The sequence below is a fragment of the Anabrus simplex genome, chromosome 4 (genome assembly GCF_040414725.1).
Source record: "Anabrus simplex isolate iqAnaSimp1 chromosome 4, ASM4041472v1, whole genome shotgun sequence".
NCBI classification, from domain to species: Eukaryota; Metazoa; Arthropoda; class Insecta; order Orthoptera; family Tettigoniidae; genus Anabrus; species Anabrus simplex.
Genome location: NC_090268.1, coordinates 352,399,570 through 352,414,685, shown reverse-complemented (window position 1 = coordinate 352,414,685; position 15,116 = coordinate 352,399,570). Strand labels below are relative to the sequence as shown.

The 15,116-nt window shown below is 36.7% G+C and overlaps 1 protein-coding gene across 2 annotated transcripts in view; it reads left to right on the top strand.

Moving 5' to 3' along the window:
- The window catches only part of PNKP (Polynucleotide kinase 3'-phosphatase), a 120,406-nt gene that overhangs the window by 85,033 nt on the left and 20,257 nt on the right, over positions 1-15,116 (top strand). For both annotated transcript variants that reach the window (XM_067146551.2, XM_067146552.2), the window contains exon 5: positions 10,394-10,681. In XM_067146551.2, coding sequence (XP_067002652.2) covers positions 10,394-10,681 — 288 coding nt within the window. The remainder of the gene's footprint in view (positions 1-10,393; positions 10,682-15,116) is intronic.

Sequence of the window (15,116 nt, the reverse complement as noted above, 5' to 3'; positions counted from 1 at the left end):
GCCAAGAGAGGAAGAAGTGTCATCTTACACTCCTGGAATGTTTGTAATACGTGGACGGTTTGAAAAGTTCTCGGAATCACCGCTAGATGTCAGTGCTAGAGCAACGAGGTTCCCGCGCAATAATCACACATCCTTTATGAGTGAACACGTGGCACGTCAGTGCTCTAGCTGCAGGAGTGTGGTAGTGACGACTTTTTGTTGTTGTTCCCGCGTAGTGATTTGTGACAATGGAAAAAACTGAGATTCGAGCAGTGATTAAATACTTTGTAAAGAAAGGTATGAAAGCAAAGGAAATTCATGCCGACTTTCAGAACACACCGGGGGACTCTGCTCCTTCATTTTCAACTGTTGCCAAGTGGACCAGCGAGTTTAAATTTGGTCGGGAGAGCTTGGATGATGATCCGCGTAGTGGACGGCCAAAAAGTGTAACGACCCCAGAATTTATCGCAAAAGTGCATAAAATGGTCATGGAGGATCGTCGGCTGAAGGTGCGGTTGATTGCTGAAGCTGTAGAGATGTCTTCTGAATGGGTATATTATATTTTAACCGAAGAATTGGGTATAAAAAAATTATCCGCAAGATGGGTGCCGCGGCTCTTGACATTGGACAATAAACGCACCAGATTGGAAATGTCCGAACAAAGTCTGGCCCGTTTTCAGTGCAACCAACAAGATTTCTTGCACTGGTTTGTGACTACAGATGAAACTTGGGTCCACTACTATACCCCAGAGACAAAACAGCAGTCAAAGCAGTGGAAACATGCTGATTCACCACTACCAAAGAAACCAAACGTAGTGTGTTCGGCCGGAAAGGTCATGGCCTCAGTTTTCTGGGATGCAAAAGGCATTCTGCTGATAGATTATCTTCCTACTGGCCAAACAATTACGGGGCAATACTATGCAAACCTCCTAGACCAACTACAGGAAAGGATACGCGAAACAAGGCCTGGTTTAGCAAGGAAAAAGGTTATCTTTCATCAGGACAACGCTCCGCCGCACATAAATGTTATTGCCATGGCAAAACTTCATGAACTGGGGTACGAATTGTTGCCACATCCACCTTATTCACTTTATTTGGCACATTAAACTTCTTCCACTGAGCAATATTCTGTGTTGATAGTGTGCCTAGCACAGAAAGACGTTGCCTTCATGTCATAATTCTACTCGGGAACCTATGTTGAATAGTTAATTAACAACTTAATGCGGACTGCTGAAGTGTAATTGATTATCTTCTTCTGTTGAACAATATTCTATGTTGATGGTGTGCTTGTGTTGTTAGAGTGTTTAGGTGTTGGTTTACTAGTAGAAAGGGTCTGTCAAACTGTGGTATAAGTTATTAATGTTAAGCTGTCCAATATATACAAGCTCTGAAAGGAAGGAAAAGTCCATAATTAATTAGGTAGGTTGAAAAAATGGAAGAAAGGAGGATTTACGCGTAAATTTTGAGTCTGTGGTGTTAACGCTTACCTTTAATATTGTTGGACTGTTGTCTTGTTGTGTGAGAGGTTTTTGAAATACTGGCAGTCACTAACGTCCTGCTCCTCGTATTGTAAGTATGTCGTCTTGTTGGAAGGGAGTGGACCTGAGAGGGCGGGCTATGGGTTTGCGGTTGGTGCATGGGGAGGAGTTGTGTGCATTCGGAGAGGAGGAGGGGCGTGGTATGTTTATCGGCTTAGTGGGAGTGCTTATTGATATTGTCTAAAAAACTTCGAAAAAAATTTTGTCTTGAAGATTTAACTTATTAAACAAAATTATTATTTGATCATATAGAGGGCTTTTATTGTCTATTGGATCATTTAGCTTTTGATTTATGTTGTATTTCTGGTCCAAGAAAATGTACAAATTCTCAAACTCGGTCATGAGTCTGCCTTTTTCAATTCTTTTTAAAATTTGGAGCTCTTGTTCAATTGTGGTGAAACTGTCCTGTATCCTTCATATGACTAATTGATTTCTGAGTGTTTATTATGTTCCTGGGCATTGAAATATTCAGCATATCTGGTTGTAAAACTTTTCCGGTTTGACCAATATAAGAACAATTGCACTCGGCACATTTAAGTCTATAAATGCCGGAACCTGAATATTTGTTGTTGTCAGAATTTATAGTATTGTGGTTGAAAAACAACTTTTGATTTGAGTTTAGAGTCTTAAAGGCTATTTTAATTTCATAATTTTTTTAAAGGGTTGGCGGCTGTGAGCTTGCATCCGGGAGATAGTAGGTTCGAAACCCACTATCGGCAGCCCTGAAAATTGTTTTCCGTGGTTTCCCATTTTCACACCAGGCAAATGCTGGGGCTGTACCTTAATTAAGGCCACGGCCGCTTCCTTCCAACTCCTAGGCCTTTCCTATCCCATCGTCGCCATAAGACCTATCTGTGTCGGTGCGACGTAAAGCCCATAGCAAAAAAAAAAAAAAAAGTTGGCAATTTGATGTATGATCAGATTTGCTTGTTTCTATTGGGGAGAGGTTTGTAGCTAGTTTTAATTTCACTTTCTTGATTATTTTATTTATGATTGAGGGATTGTATCCGTTGAAGCTGGCTATTTCTTTTATGGTATTTATTTCCTTCTTTAGATTGGCGGTTCCACACAGAATATTGTTCAACAGAATAAGATGATCTAATGACATTTCAATAGCCTCATTAAGTTGGTCTCTAATAAATTGTTCAGCATAGGTGCTCAAGTAGAACTACGACATAAATACAACGTCCTTCTAGGCTAGTTACAAACTAAAAAAATTAGAACTTATTCGCTATCTTTCGAATAAGACTATATCAAGTACACATGCCAAGGTCCAATATTACAAAAAATGGTGGCACAGTATAAGAAATTGTTACAATAATAGAAACCACATTTCCAATACTTAGTAATCCTTTATATTTAGGATAAAACCATTAACATATATTAAAAATAGGACATGTTTCACTCATACTTTGTGAGCATCATCAGCCAAAATAACCTAATTCAAGGTAGGTCAGGGCCCTGATCACAGTACATATAATGTAAAAACGTCTATTAATACAATGATATAACTAATTACAACAAGATAAAAAGAATCCCAGTGCCGGCAGCTCTGAAGATTGTTTTCCGTGGTTTCCCATTTTCACAACAGACAATGGCTGCTTCCTTCCCACTCCTGGCACTTTCCTATTCTGTCATCACCATAAGACCTCTCTGTGTTGGTGTGACATAAAGCAAATCTATATAAATAAAATCATAATGACCGTGTGTCGGTACATTGACTCTTTTGGTGAAATTTCTGTACAATTATCCATTTCAGGTGTAATAATGACCATCTGCATAATTTTTAGCTTCAGTGTCTGTTTGTCCTTCTATAACTTGAAATCTACTGGGTATATTTCCACCAAACTTCATATTTAGAATCCACCCATCCTTGGGTAAGTTTTAGGGCAAATATTGTTACTAAATCCCTGAACTGGCTGGGGGTTTATACGAAACCAAAACCGTGATTTTGCACTCCCTCAAAATATACACAACCAAACTTAATGGAAATCTAACTACCTTAATGAAAATTAATTTCTAAGCCTTTTTTCTCATGTGCATCATTTTAATAACAGGATTAATAAGGGAGATATCATTAATGGACTGTTTTTTGGTACAAGTCCCACTAGACTTGACGCAAGACCGGCTGCGTGTAAAGCGTAATTCTTACAACTTGAAAACTACTGAAGGTATTTGAACCAAACTAGCATCCACCTGTCCAAGGGTAAGTTTTTTTTGTGTCTGTTTGTTTGTCTGTCTTTCTATAACTTGAAAAATACTGGATATATTTCCACCAAACTTCATATTTAGAATCCACCTGCCCTTGGGTAGGTTTTAGGGCAAATATTGTTTCTAAATCCCTGAAGTGACTGGGGGTTTATATGAAACCAAAACCATGATTTTGCACTCCCTCAAAATATACATAACCAAACTTAATGGAAATCTAACTGCCTTAATGAAAATTAATTTCTAAGCCTTTTTTTCTCATGTGCATCATTTTGATACCAGGATTAATAAGGGAGATATCATTAATGGACCATTCTTCAGTACAAGTCCCACCAGACTTAACGCAAGAGCGGGTATGTGTAAAGCGTATTTCTTACAACTTCAAAACTATAGAAGATATTTGAACCAAACTTTATATTTAGCATCCACCTGTCCAAAAGTTAGGTTTTAGGGCAAATATTATTTCTGAATACCCAAATTTACTGGGGGTTTATCAGAAACCGAAACCATAATTTTGAACTCCCTCAAAATATGAACAACAAAATTAATGGAAATCTACAATCCTTAATGGAAATCTATTTCTAAAACTTTTTTCTCATGTGCATTTTTTGACAGGAGAATTAATAAGTGATATACCATGAACGGTCGGTTTTGCAGGTTAAGTCCAGCGGACATAGCCCGAAAGGTGTTGTTCGTGGAGCAGATTCCTTATCTATCTACATATATAAACAAAATTGTAACGACTTTGTGTGCCTTTACATTGACTTTTTGGTGAAATTTTTGTACAGTCACCTGTTTGAGGGGTAATAATGACCATCTGCATATTTTTGGTGTAGTTTCCTGAAGGTCTTAATTTTTACCAGCCCACTCCCCCAGCCACAATCCAGATTGTGGCATAATCTGCCAGACGAGCAAGAAAATTGAAATTTTGCAGAATTATACATTTTAGCCTGTAACAAATGGAAAACTTGCAAGATCTTTGAATTTTTCACTTTTTATCCCCGAAGAATTTCGAAATATGAAAACAATTTTATTGATGGTGCAGACCTTCGTTTCAAAGTATTTTTTGGGATCAACGGGAAGTCCTATCACATAACGGATGGCACAATCTCTGTTCAATTGGGAGTGATCGTCAACCTTGGTCTTATGACTTTTTGTCGTATCTGTATCTCTTATACGTTAGATTTGTCTCTGTTTCTCGATTTTAAGTAAACTTGGACCCTTTACCTGTATAATTCATACTTTTAATCGCTTACAGGAAAGATAGAATCATCAAACTCTACACGAACATTGGCCCACCCAATACCCATATATGAGCCAAATGCTGTCACATAATTAACCGAAAAGTAATGCAATGTAAGATAATCTTACACAAATTTCACCCTATTCAACGTTTCTAAATCAATCTGACCCATGAATAGATGAGATGCTAGAAAATATCATAGGACCAGCCATTTAGTCCGCTAAATATTGCGTCTTATGGTACAGTCCTGACGTACCGTTTAGCAGCAGTTAATCTGTAAATGAAGGTCTGCAATATTGTAAACATGATATACTTTCGTATGTTGATCTATATATATTCATTGATGTCGATTTTTAGCGATCGAGAAAGGGTGTGTGTGCTATTGAGATCAGTACTCCCCATACCGACTTTGACTGGCAGTAGGAATGGGGTCCTTCTCCAACTCCTGTGTAACTGGCACTGGTAAGGAGGTCCTACCATTGTAATGAATAATTCATTTCTAGATTTGACTTGCAGAAGGCAAGGGAGCATTCAATTTTGTTCAAAACTCCCCTACCCGATTGTGTTTGGCTGTAGGTAAGGGTGACCCCCATTATAAACAAATGTACCAATCTAAAATGTGACTAGCATTAGGTAGTGGCCTGCTATTTTAATGGAAACTCACCAACTCTGTGTAACTGGCAGATAGCTGGCTGACAGAAGGAAGAAAGGGCCTGTCATTATAATGATAACTGCACAACTCAGTTTTGACTGGTAGTAGGGAAGTTACCTGCCATTATCATAAAAACTCCTGAACTGTTATCTGTCTGAAAGTAGGAAGGGGGGCCTGCCATTGTAACGAAAACTCCCCAAATTGATTGTGACCACGCAGTAGGCAATGGGGCCAGCAATTATAATGTAAACTTCCCAACTCGATTGTGAATGGCAGTAGGCAAGTGAACCACCATTATTATCACAACTCCGCAACCCACACTTTACATTGGAAACAATGTATGGGGACCTCCCCATGCTATTTCTCAGATAACGCTAAGAGACATGCAATTTTAAAACAATCTTATTTACTGCACGTACAGTACTTACTTCAATATCCGTATACAATGTAGAATACCGTAGCGAAGCACGGGTACATTTCCTAGTTGTACAAATAAAAATAAATTCTCATTAGTGCTGTTAAGATCTGGGTGATAAATTGGTAAATGAAGTACAGTGTGCCCATGCTCATTTAATATTTAATCTAATGTACTTTTTAACAGTTTGATGTTTGATTAGTTCCTACAGTTCAGATTTATACATCCCATTTGTAAACTGAATCTTCTTTTGCACAACCAATCCTGCATATCTGTTTTCTTTGTACTAGTTGTCGGGAACTTACCAATTTCCACGTTATAGTAAGATGCATTATTTATAATTAAAACTGACTTAGGCAGCAAATTAGGAAGAACCTTCTCCTTTAACCATTGTTGGTAGAATTCATCTCACTGTGTTAGTCACTTGTTTGTCTCTTCAATTTAAATACAAGAAGTGCACTCGGAATGAAACCAGTCTCTCCTCCAGCATGCACGATGGTCGACGTTGTCCTGTAGATACAGGACTTTTGAAGCTTGCAATACAATAATCAGCCCATGTTTTTGTAGTGGTGTGCGAATTATGAATATACATTTCATCATTAATTATTCTACCCTCTTGCTGAAATCTTGTGATCAATTATTGCAGTTTTTGTGTACTTCTTCTCTATCAGCACTTATGAACTTTTTTCAGTTTTCTTCCACTGAAATCCAGTTTTCTTGAACACTCACAGTAGACTGGAATGTGACCCTTCATACTAGATTATTTTGCACAATTTTGGAGGTTTCTTACAGTAGGAATTCCCTTCTCATTAACATAAAAGTCATTTTTTGTTCTTCTGATCACACACGGGTTGAAGTCATCCAAATCTGTGCATGGTCAAGGTCTATTTTTTAATTTTACTTTCGGATTGGTATTATGAAGTTCTCTGATGTTCCAGCTTCGGCATTGTCTAATTCCTTTTTAATTGTCTTAATTAAAGGTACACATTCATACACTCATTTGACAGGAATAGTAAAGCTATTTCCTGCACTTTTCTTCTTCATAAGTGATAAAACATTTGCAATAACTTCTATTGTCTATTCATTAATGACTCTTCTGCGCAGTTTCATTGTATAAGAGCCATGTCTCTTAGATACAGCAAAAGCACCAAATAACTAACAATATTCTACCAATGTGCAAGAAAAGAAAGAAGGAAATCAACATTATCTCACATACCAAAGAATTTCCTACTAAAACAGCAACCTACTCACCTCCTCACATGATATGCTGTTAACGTGGAATGCTTTCTATCACCAAAGTCTAAAGAATACACTGTACATTAGGAAGATGCGTGTGGCGCAGTAAACCTGGTTGAAAACAGGAGAGAACAGTTCAATAGAGCTGCTGTTAGATACATGTAGAAAGGTCAAAGCTAGTTTACAGATTGACTTACAGAGCATCTTGCTCGTGCATCACCAACCAATTCCCTGCCCACTTCAGTGCTAGGCTAGTCTCGCTCACTGTTCCTGCCAAGAAATCAAGAGATGTTACGGAATGATTATACCACTATAATGCCCTGATTAGAGGATACCATAAGCTTTGTCTTAATCAAGCTCTTCCAGTTCAAGCTGTCGTCACTGATGCATACCTCAACAGGCTATAAGCAATGAATTTCATCATTAGACCCATATTGATGGATATGATTTATTTTCTGAACAAAAGATTTATTGACCACGTAATCAAGACATTATTATTATCATCATCATCATCATCTGGTTCAACAGTAGTCACACAACTGAAAACTACATTGCTCCACTATTGTGTTATATGCGTCAGTCACAGGTGCAGTTCCTGATTTTGATCTTCCCTGCAGGATATGGTTAAGATTAAACCATATAATAATAATAATAATAATAATAATAATAATAATAATAATAATAATAATAATAATAATAATATAGTTATTTGCTTTTACGTCCCACTAACTACTTTTACGGATTTCGGGGACACCGAGGTGTCGGAATTTTGTCCTACATGAGTTACTTTTACTTGCCAGTAAATCTACTGACATGTGGCTGACGTATTTGAGCATCTTCAAATACCACCAGACTGAGTCAGGATCAAACCTGCCAAGTTGGGATCAAGAAGGCCAGTGCCTCAACCATCTGAGCCACTCAGCCCAGCAACTAAACCATATCAAGATCATTTCTGAAGTATGTGCAGACTCTTGGTTCAAATGAAACGGCGATATCCTTTCCACAGTGATGCCGACTGACAGGCGGTGAAGCACGTCTTGCTGGAATGTGCCACTAGAGCTGATAGAGGAGACAAGTTGGATTTTATCTTCCTGACTTCTGCATTTGTGGACTATATTTATAATTATTTTAAACATTAGATTGTAAGTTCTCTTTTTTTGCTGTATTTGGATCTTTAAAATGAGATTATATTATGTACGATGCACTTAATAATAATAATAATAATAATAATAATAATAATAATAATAATAATAATTTGAAGTGCCGCTAGACAATACTAATAAAGATTGTGATGTGTCGAGGTGCTTTATAATTTTATAACTCATTGTATACTGAAGTACACTGTACAGTATATGGTTTTCAATATAAAGGTTTAACAAAGCTGTAAAAGTACCAAATTTCCCTTACTAAAATCAGAGTAATTATTTGCTTATATACAGTACATCTGTGAGACTGTAGATACTGTCAAATGGGACAAAGCCAGAAGACAAGTCGCTGCATTTGGACACTCAGTATTGTACCAGCCGCATTTGCTAATGGATGAGTAGTTCCTATTGACTATTACTTTCACTTACCTGCCTTGTAAGATTTCAGATTTAACACAATCTTGTGAATGTTTCACCAAATTCATTGATTTATATCATACTTTCCCTTGCCTGTCCGGATACCAGAAATACCTTAAAACATCTGTTGCATTCATCAATTTCAAGGCTGCTTATGACACTGTATAGAGAGAAGGTCTGATATACAAACTGCTCGGAGTAATTCAGTGCCAGACAGCAGCTCTTCTCATCATCAACATGTTGAGTAACTGAATTTTTAGGGTTGTCATGTCTGGCTCCATGGCTAAATGGTTAGCGTGCTGGCCTTTGGTCACAGGGGTCCCGGGTTCGATTCCCGACAGGGTTGGGAATTTTAACCATCCTTGGTTAATTCTGCTAGCATGGGGGCTAGGTGTATGTGTGGTCATCATCATAATTTCATCCTCATCACAACGCACAGGTCACCTGTGGGTGTCATATGACTTGCACCTGGCAAGCCGAACATGTCTTCGGACACTCCCGGCACTAAAAGCCATATGCCATTTCATTAGGGTTGTCATGGATAGTATAGTTAGTGGGCAGAAAAAACTGAACAATGGTTTACCACAAGATTTGGAGCTTTCCCTGCTACTGTTCAGCATATATTGCACCTCCACAAGAATAGTGACACAATTCAAAAATGAACGTTTTTGAGAAAACAGAATTTAAATATTTAAAACACCGTATCAAATCAAGGATAATATTTAATCAGAGTATTTCTACAAGATAAAATTTAGCATATTTTAATCACATTTTCACAGAGTTTCTATGAAATCAATCACAACTAAAAAGAGTCTGTATTCTTGACTGACAGTGTTCAGACAGTTTTCTAGATCGAAGCAATGATAATTTTTGCATATGGTGCATGTCATAACTAAAAAGACATTTCTTGAGTTGTGCCACTATTCTTGTAGGAGTGCAATATATAGATGACATGCCTGTGACACAGTCGAAGAAGTTCAAGCATACTGATAACCGGTGGATAGCTACAAAGAGTGTGAGCACTGTCACTACTGAGGAAACACTCACAGCTGATTGAACTATTTGCAAAAATGAGGTACTTTTACAAATGGACCCTGTAACCCATTGCGAGTAAGACTGAAGTTTGTTTCTCCCTCCTAAAAGACTGCATGACTAACTGGGATTTAGGAGTTTATTTTGACAATACCCTTTTACAGCAGGATAGATATCCCAAGTCCAAGTACCTGCGTGAATATAACTCTACCCTTCAAACAACGTCTGATGAAGACTGCTGCAAAGATCGGATCACATATTACAGTAACAGCCATCAGAAACAACAATACTTATATAAATTGAATTTTGAAGATAAAATTGCTTTCAAGGGAACATTTACCAACAGGAAATATTTTTAGAATCAGATCACTAGTCAAACCATAGTTATGAATTAGTTTTTAAAGAAAACAAGTTTATGTAACTTCATATTCAAATTTAGCTCTGTTTGCTTTATAATCCATCCTTGTAACTATATTTATTTATTTATTTATTTATTTTTATTTATTATTTTTTTTTTTTTTTTTACAGGTAGTGCTGTTGGTGGGCTTCCAAGGATCTGGAAAGACTTTCTTTGCTACCACGTACTTGGTACCCAAAGGTTATGCTCACATAAATCGTGATGAACTAGGCTCATGGCAGAAGTGTACCTCAGCTCTAGAAAATACCTTGGTCAAAGGTCAAAGTGCAGTAATTGATAACACTAATCCTGACAAGGAGTCACGAAAAAGATTTATTGAAGTTGCTAAAAAATATAACATACCTTGTCGATGCTTTATCCTTACTACAACTATTCAGCAAGCAAAGCATAACAATAAGGTAATAAATTACTTTGTTTCTCTTTCATAAATACTCAGAATAGAAATACTCAAAAGGGGATTGTTAATTATATTATCACCCCCTTGAAAAACTGATGTATAATGGATCCTGAATAGACATTTAAGTTATGAATGTGAATGGTACTGCAAGGTGGTGATTGTTGTTTTAAGGGATCAAGAATGCTATTCTGTAAAGGAACACACAACAGGATATACACATTTGTTTGTGCCTTTTCTATAATCATACAATGCTATTCATGATTCGGAATTAGCATCAAAATCATAAATCCTATTACTGATAAAAACCCCCAACCTTTCAAAAAATTAAAATATCATTAAAGGAAGAAAGAAAGAAAGAAAGAAAGAAAGAAAGAAAGAAAGAAAGAAAGAAAGCTCACCCATGAAAAATGTGATAGAGGAGTCTAGTACAGTAGAATGTGGTTAATTCAAACCGGAAGAGTCCAGAAAAGAAAGTGAATTAATATTGTGCACCGTACATACTCAAATCTTTAATTCAAAATGAACTCTTACTTTTTCAGTGGTTCATTGAGTTGCAGTGACAGTAGAATATAATAAAGCAATCTCCTCCTCCTCTCAGAAGTTTGGTAACCATGATAGAGATCCGGCTTTAATGTTACAGCCCAAAATAATTCAGTAGTGGTAAGATAAAACTTGTTGTCAAATTAACTAGCCATGAAATGCATCTTCTTCCACATGATGTTATGCCTTGTCTCTCCTTGAATGACCAACTTTGGATATTTCTCTCCTCGCATCACATGGCCGAGATATTGTGGCTTCCTGATCTTGACTTATCTCCATCCTTTCCATCTCTTTATCTTTTGTGCTCTGGGCTAATCAACTCCACCTCAATATTTTTCTGTAAGTCCACAGCTCAAAAGCCTCCAACTTTTTAATTTTCCATTCCTTCAGAGTCCAGGCTTCCATACCATAGGATAATACTGAGAAGACATAACATTTCAGAAGTCTAGTTTTTCAAGGTCTATGCTGCAGAACACTTTTCTCATTTTATTGAACATATTTCTTGCTTGCCATATTCTGGACTGTATTTAGTCAATACAGCTGTTGTTCTCATTCATAATTGTTATTAAATACTCTTGTATTTTGATACTTTCTGCATTGTTTCTCTATGCATGGTACTGACCTAAATGATGGGTCTTTAAGTCTCCTCTGTCCTGGGCAGCAGCAACCATTTAAACCTCCTACATTAGTGAAGGATAATTACAGCTATATTATTTTACCAAGTATCCCCATGTCCCACCTTTCAAGTCTTCAGTATCCACTGGAATGACAGCCGTCAATCTGTTCCACGTGGAGGGGTTTAGGCCTATGAGCAGATTTTCCCGGTTACCAAAACTACTTCACTACTTAGAAGACTATTCAAGAAATATACCCTCAGGTGGCCAATAGCTTGAACCTTTTCTTAGCTTCGCAACAACTATTTTCAGCACCAGCCTGAATTGACACTACTTTTCTCTTCCACCTGCATGCTTTCGTGCAACAATTCAAGATGAACATTTATATTAAGCATCATAGATATGATCCATTCACGCCAAAATTAGACTGTTATTCATTAATTAATGAATAAGTGTGACATTAATTAATAGATTGTGAGAAGCTCATCCGAGATACAGTGATAGGTGGAGATATAAGGGAAGCCGAGTTAATGGAAATCAAGTGCAGTTTGCCGATAAATTATTGCCTTCATAAACTAAACTATAATATAAGCACTACGAGTGATAAACCAGTACATTCTGTGAGACCGAGTATAACAATCTCGTAATGATCAGTGCATAATAGGCAAATTATATCACTGTTTTCGTGTTCCACTATCAGCAGAAAATATTTTAAGTTCAACATAGTGACTAACTTAATAGGTGTAATTTATTTATTTACTTACGAATCGAAAATTATTCTATTTCAAGTGTTTAATTAAATGACCAAGTAAATGTAAATTTAGACACAAGGAAACTTTTTTTAGATGTAAATAAGGACGTAAATTCCAAAAGCAGAGTAGATTTAAAATTTTAGCATATAGTGACTAATTTAATAGATTACATACAAATCTTGAATTTATTAAAATATTTCTTTGTGTTTGAACTTTTACTTACTTACTATGTCATTTATTACAGGCTTTAAAGTAGAAATTTTCAAATCATAAATGAATCTGGCACTGTGCTTCTAAATGCTAATGAAACTCGGTGAATAGTTCGATGATCAAGCCTGCAAATGCTTCTAGGCGCGAAGATATATAATACAGTTTAAAATAATTGAAGTATTTATTAATGTTTATAGGATCTTGTATAACAGATTCTTTAGAGATGCAGAACAGTTGACATAAAAAACAATTGCTGTTCTTCAAGAACTTGCATCTTACTTCCTTTAAGTGACTTATCTTCGACTTCTATATAATTTTAGATCTTCAAATTTATTAAATTGTATTATAACATCACGCCTAGCAGTATTTGTAGGCTTGTTCGCTGAACTATTCACCAATTCGCATAAACATTTTGAAGGACAGTGCCGGATATTACGTTTGTTATGACTGGGCGAATTGGCCGTGCGGTTAGGAGCACACAGCTCTGAGCTTGCATCCGGGAGATAGTGGGTTCGAATCCCACTGTCGGCAGCCCTGAAGATGGTTTTCCGTGGTTTCCCATTTCACACCAGGCAAATGCTGGAGCTGTAACTTAATTAACGCCACAGCGGCTTCCTTTCCATTCCTAGGCCTTTCCTAACCCATAGTTGCCATAAGACCTATCTGTGTCGGTGCGACGTAAAGCAAAATAGCAACAACAACAATGTATGTTATGCTGCTCTTCAAGAACTTGCACCTTGCTTCATTTTAATGACGGATCTTCGACTTCTTCTGGATTTTATGATCTTACATCACGCAGTGCTAATCCCTATAGTGTTATAGTGCTTCTTGAACTGCATTTAGTGAAAGACTTATCCTTTACTTATTGTTTTCCTATGCATTGTTTTATATTTTTATTTAATCGGCTGATGATACCCAGAATAGTGGTCAAAACCGGTACCGCTTTCAATCAAATAAGAATATAAAATTACATTTCTTATTTTCCTTGTATTGAATAGGTTGAACCACTTTATTTCTTGTTTCAATTTAATTGTGATACACTTCAATATGGAATATTATGAAATTTTTATCTTTAAATGCTACTCATTTGTCGGAAATCAGCCAGAACAAATCAAGCTGCTTTTCTTTGAATTTTTTCCAGTTCTTGAATCAAGTAATCCTGGTGAGGGTCTCATACACTGGAACCATACTCTATTTGGGGTCTTACCAGAGACTTATATGCCCTCTCCTTTACATCCTTACTACAACCCTGTGCCCGTTGCATTTCCTAGACATTCTCAAAAATGGCGTCGGAGGAAGGTATGGCCCACTCAAGTTAAAAAGAATACACAATGAAGTCATGATATCGAGGTATAACAGAAGACCATATATAACTGGGAACGGATGTATACCGAAGGCGGTGCAGAACAGCAAAAGGTCAAGTAGATTGTTTTAAAGAAAAAATAGAACAGAAGAGATTATTATAAAAAAAATACACTTGAAAAATTGAATTCGCAGAGTCAAGACATGAATTGCGATCGCGCTACAAGAAGTACGAAATTTTACTAGATTTCGGCGGAAATTCATACAGAAAAACTACATTCATTAAGAAGAAAACGGGATAATCAACCCAAAGAAATACCGTGAATAGCCAAAATACTTCAGATAAGTGAAGCTCGAATTAAATACGCTTATTGGAACCCGAGGAGCAAGTCCAACGTTATCGCAGGGAAGAATTATATGAACTTCACAAGAAAGAAAAGAACTGAAAAAAGTTATTTTATTGGCGCAGAAGTTGAAAGGAAAATAATTCTGAAGATTATTTAAGCTGATTCTGAAGATTTTTCTCTGAAAAAGATAAAATATATTATACGCAATTTTAAAGAGTTAGCCAAATATAACGCAGAAGAAGGATAAGAAGAGTAACTTTAGAAAAATATTATTCTAATTTGGAATTTTAAAACAGCCATGTTCTCTTCGAGAATGTTTAACTTTGTTGGCAGCCTTACGAAGAAGATGATGAACTGCTAGACGTTTAAGATGGACCAACCTGGAGAGAGGTATCATCCAGTCAGATGACCAGCCCGAGATGAGAGATGGATATTGCCTACCAAGACCAGTTCTGAATGGGAGAAGAAGTCCAGCTCAACCCCAGATCCAGACCGCAAAACTAACCATGTGACAGTCGAAGAAGAACAACTGACATCGGAGTAACGAAAAACGAGCTAAGTCCTTACAATTAGTATCATAATTCTCAACTTATAATATCTTTTGGCATATGCTGTGGAGTTGAATAGTTGTTAGAAATGATGATATTTAAGTGTGCAAGTGATAATATGCA